Source organism: Wasmannia auropunctata, unplaced genomic scaffold (genome assembly GCF_000956235.1).
Source record: "Wasmannia auropunctata unplaced genomic scaffold, wasmannia.A_1.0 LD336083.1, whole genome shotgun sequence".
Lineage (NCBI taxonomy): Eukaryota > Metazoa > Arthropoda > Insecta > Hymenoptera > Formicidae > Wasmannia > Wasmannia auropunctata.
Window position 1 is genome coordinate 135,563 of NW_012026807.1, and position 3,293 is coordinate 138,855.

At 26.7% G+C, this 3,293-nt stretch overlaps 1 protein-coding gene across 1 annotated transcript in view; it reads left to right on the forward strand.

The window, feature by feature from the left end:
- The window catches only part of LOC105448720, a 7,387-nt gene extending 4,328 nt beyond the window's left edge, over positions 1-3,059 (forward strand). Inside the window, exon 4 of the mRNA XM_011687463.1 lies at positions 2,925-3,059. Within this exon, the coding sequence (XP_011685765.1) occupies positions 2,925-3,059 (135 nt within the window). The remainder of the gene's footprint in view (positions 1-2,924) is intronic.
- Positions 3,060-3,293: the final 234 nt, after the last annotated feature.

A 3,293-nucleotide genomic window follows, 5' to 3' on the forward strand; every position in this document is an offset into this window, starting at 1 on the left:
GACGTGTGCTCTTCCGATCTATGCAAATGCTATCACATGGAATAACTATCCCTTCGTAACAATTATAATTTGTTATCATAAACTGTTGTATATAACAATATAGAAAATTATAAATACATTTAGAATGAAAAATAAAATTCCCCATTATTTTATGGTAGTCCCTTACGGAAAAGACCGACTGCCGAGGTATTACTGGCTACTACATAGAAATATTATACACGAAACTACTGGAAATATTATTTGAAATCGCATAAACGTATTATTGACAATTACACAGTAAGTATTACTGCCGTGTGTGATTTTTTCGCACTACTTCCGAAATGTATTATTGCTAGTAATATTTAGGCAGTAATATTTGAATATGGATATGCGCAGTAATGAGAAATAAATTATTGAAAAAAAAATTATTTTATTTTATTATTACATATTATTGTTTTTAGTTTAGTTTATTGTTTAGAGTTTAATTTGTGTTTACTGTTCCGCATATTTTCTATTTAATTATTAATTACAATTTATACGCAGGTATAATTTTTGAAAACATCGAGATTCGAACCTGAGTTCCCTAGAACAGTAGACTTGTCGCTAACGCTGAGCTAATGATACTTTGTGCAAAAGACTTATTCTTTTCATTGTATATTCTATACCTCTGAGTTTTCATGTTTAAACAAATACTGTAGAAACTGATTAAAATAAGAATGTATATAAACAATAAATAATATAATCCGCATTTTTTAAAAATACAGGGTATTTAAATATTGAAAAAAATATATATATAGATATATTTACGCATGCATGTTTTTTTTGTATTACACTATTATTTATTTCAATATATTGCTATTAAAAATTTCAACAATTCTTTGAACATTAAAAAAATTGCAGAAAAGATGTTTTCAAATTAAAAAAATTAAAATAATTACAAATTATTCTAAAATTTATTATTCTTTGTCACTTTTAGATGTAATTATGTAAAACAGCGTTAAATATAGAAATATTTTAATAAAGGTATCTATTTTATAAGTGGAAATAATTTAATTTACTTATTTTTAAATCTATTTTCTTTTTGAAGATTTAAAAAGATATTTTTACAAAAATATTATTTATAAATAGAAAGAAGATTTGTGTTTATTATAATAAACCAATTATAAAGTTGATTTACAGAAGAAGTTATGATGCAGTAATTAATATTATAATTTATAAATGTTTATAAATCTTTATTCTAATTCAAAAAATAAAATATGTAAAATATGTCACATAAAAATAACATTCAACGTTACATTTATATCAAAGATATATTTACTTAATGTTACTCTTTTATTAAACGTAAAAAAATTATACTAATATATAATTAATTATTATATTACAGTGATATACTTTTACATGTAACTTTGAAATAGTAACATGAAAGTAACAAGTTATGTCTTCCGGATGTACTATTAACATAACAATTGTTACATTACTTGTTACTTCCAGGTAATGTAACTGTTACAAAGTATATTTAGTGAGAATATTGCAGATTGCACTGCAATGTTGTTGCGATATTATAGATATTAGGCAATGTAATTTATAATATACGTTATAGCGCAAGGTAGTAGCAAAATTATAAAAATGGTACAGCACAATTACAGAGACACTGATGAAAAATGCTGCACGTAAACGCAGGACCATTGTCTTTTAAGATATAAACCCATTCATTACATGTAGAAATATACGTTAATTGCATATACGTATATATTATATATACATGCAGGAACCGCAATATAATATTAATTTTAAATATACTGGGCTACTGCAATGAGGCGGCGCTAACTAATTCTCTAGATGTGAAAAGTTACATTTTAAAACCAATAATATATATACGTATATCGATAAGCTTTCAAATTCGATTGTAACTCAATCTGATTTGCGAAAATGTTTTTTAACGATTATAATTACGTTAGAGAATCGAAAAATTGATTTGGCTGCTACGCCGATTTCTGCTACGTGAGCAACAGCTGTTAATGTACGTGCGTAAAAGAGGATCCTGCCATTCGCCAGCTATAACCATAATTACTTGACTGACAATAAGTGAATGTATATATTGTGTGCTAGATTTTTGTTCTTAATTAATTGATTTCTTATTCAGCATATTGTATAATTATTATGCATTACAATAAGTGCAAATAAAAATTTATATATTGTTTTATCGGAAACAAAGATAAAATAAATAAAATTATTGTCTAATTAAGCTTGATTACTTTGAGGTTATGTTGCATCTTGGCGCATGCATTGGTTACCAATGTTAAAACTATATATGAAAATATATCTCCTGCAACGACCACAATTAATTATTTCTAATTCTTTGCTATTCAACGTTAATTGCTTTTCTAACATCATTGGATACACATTCCTTAAATATTGTTCTAATATTTATATGGTCAATATTTAATATACATTAAGTGGATATCAATCGTACCTTTTTTATAATTTTTCTATAATATTTTTATAATCAGAGCTATTTTTATTAGAAATTGCGAAATGCAATAGTTTTGTATTCCAGCAAACATTACATATTTAACGTACTTGTTAGTTGTAATTTCCCACTCAACATATAACTATAATATAACACTTGTGTAGTTATATTGTTGAGTGGGGAAATTACAACTAACACAAGTATGTTACATGTTGTCACTTGCTGTTTGCTGGGTAAGACAATTATTTTTAGTTATTAATTGATGCATGCAGATACATTGCGCTGCAATATGGCTATAACATTACAGCGCAATCTTACTTATAAAGGCGGACATTTTGATGTTGCTATGTCATTGCATCAATATTGCAAATATATTGCGCAATCAATTCGCAATATTACAAGATTGCAGTGAAACATTTTTGAAATCTCTTTGCAATTATTTTGTTTGGGTATCGGCATACAACTTTTTTTGTAGAATTATCATCACGGTTTACGACTTATAACATCGGTAAATGATGTATTATACGACAAACAAGTTTCTAATTTCTACCGTGATATAGTGTCGCCATCGTCAACGCGGAGTTCGTGGCTGACTAGGCAGAAGCCTTAATCGTATATATTATTTAAAAAATAAGAAAGGTTCATCCCCCTAGGCCCTGGTGAACATTTTTAAAAATTTTTCAGATTTTTTAAAATATAAATTAAAACACTTTTTAGTGTTGAGAAAGTCTACATCTCTTTTAGAATTCTTTATGTGAGTTCTGGAATATTCTAATTAATTCTTTGTATAAGATTTGGCAGGCGTTACTTTTGTATGCTTATTTATCACTGTTGAACTCGCTGC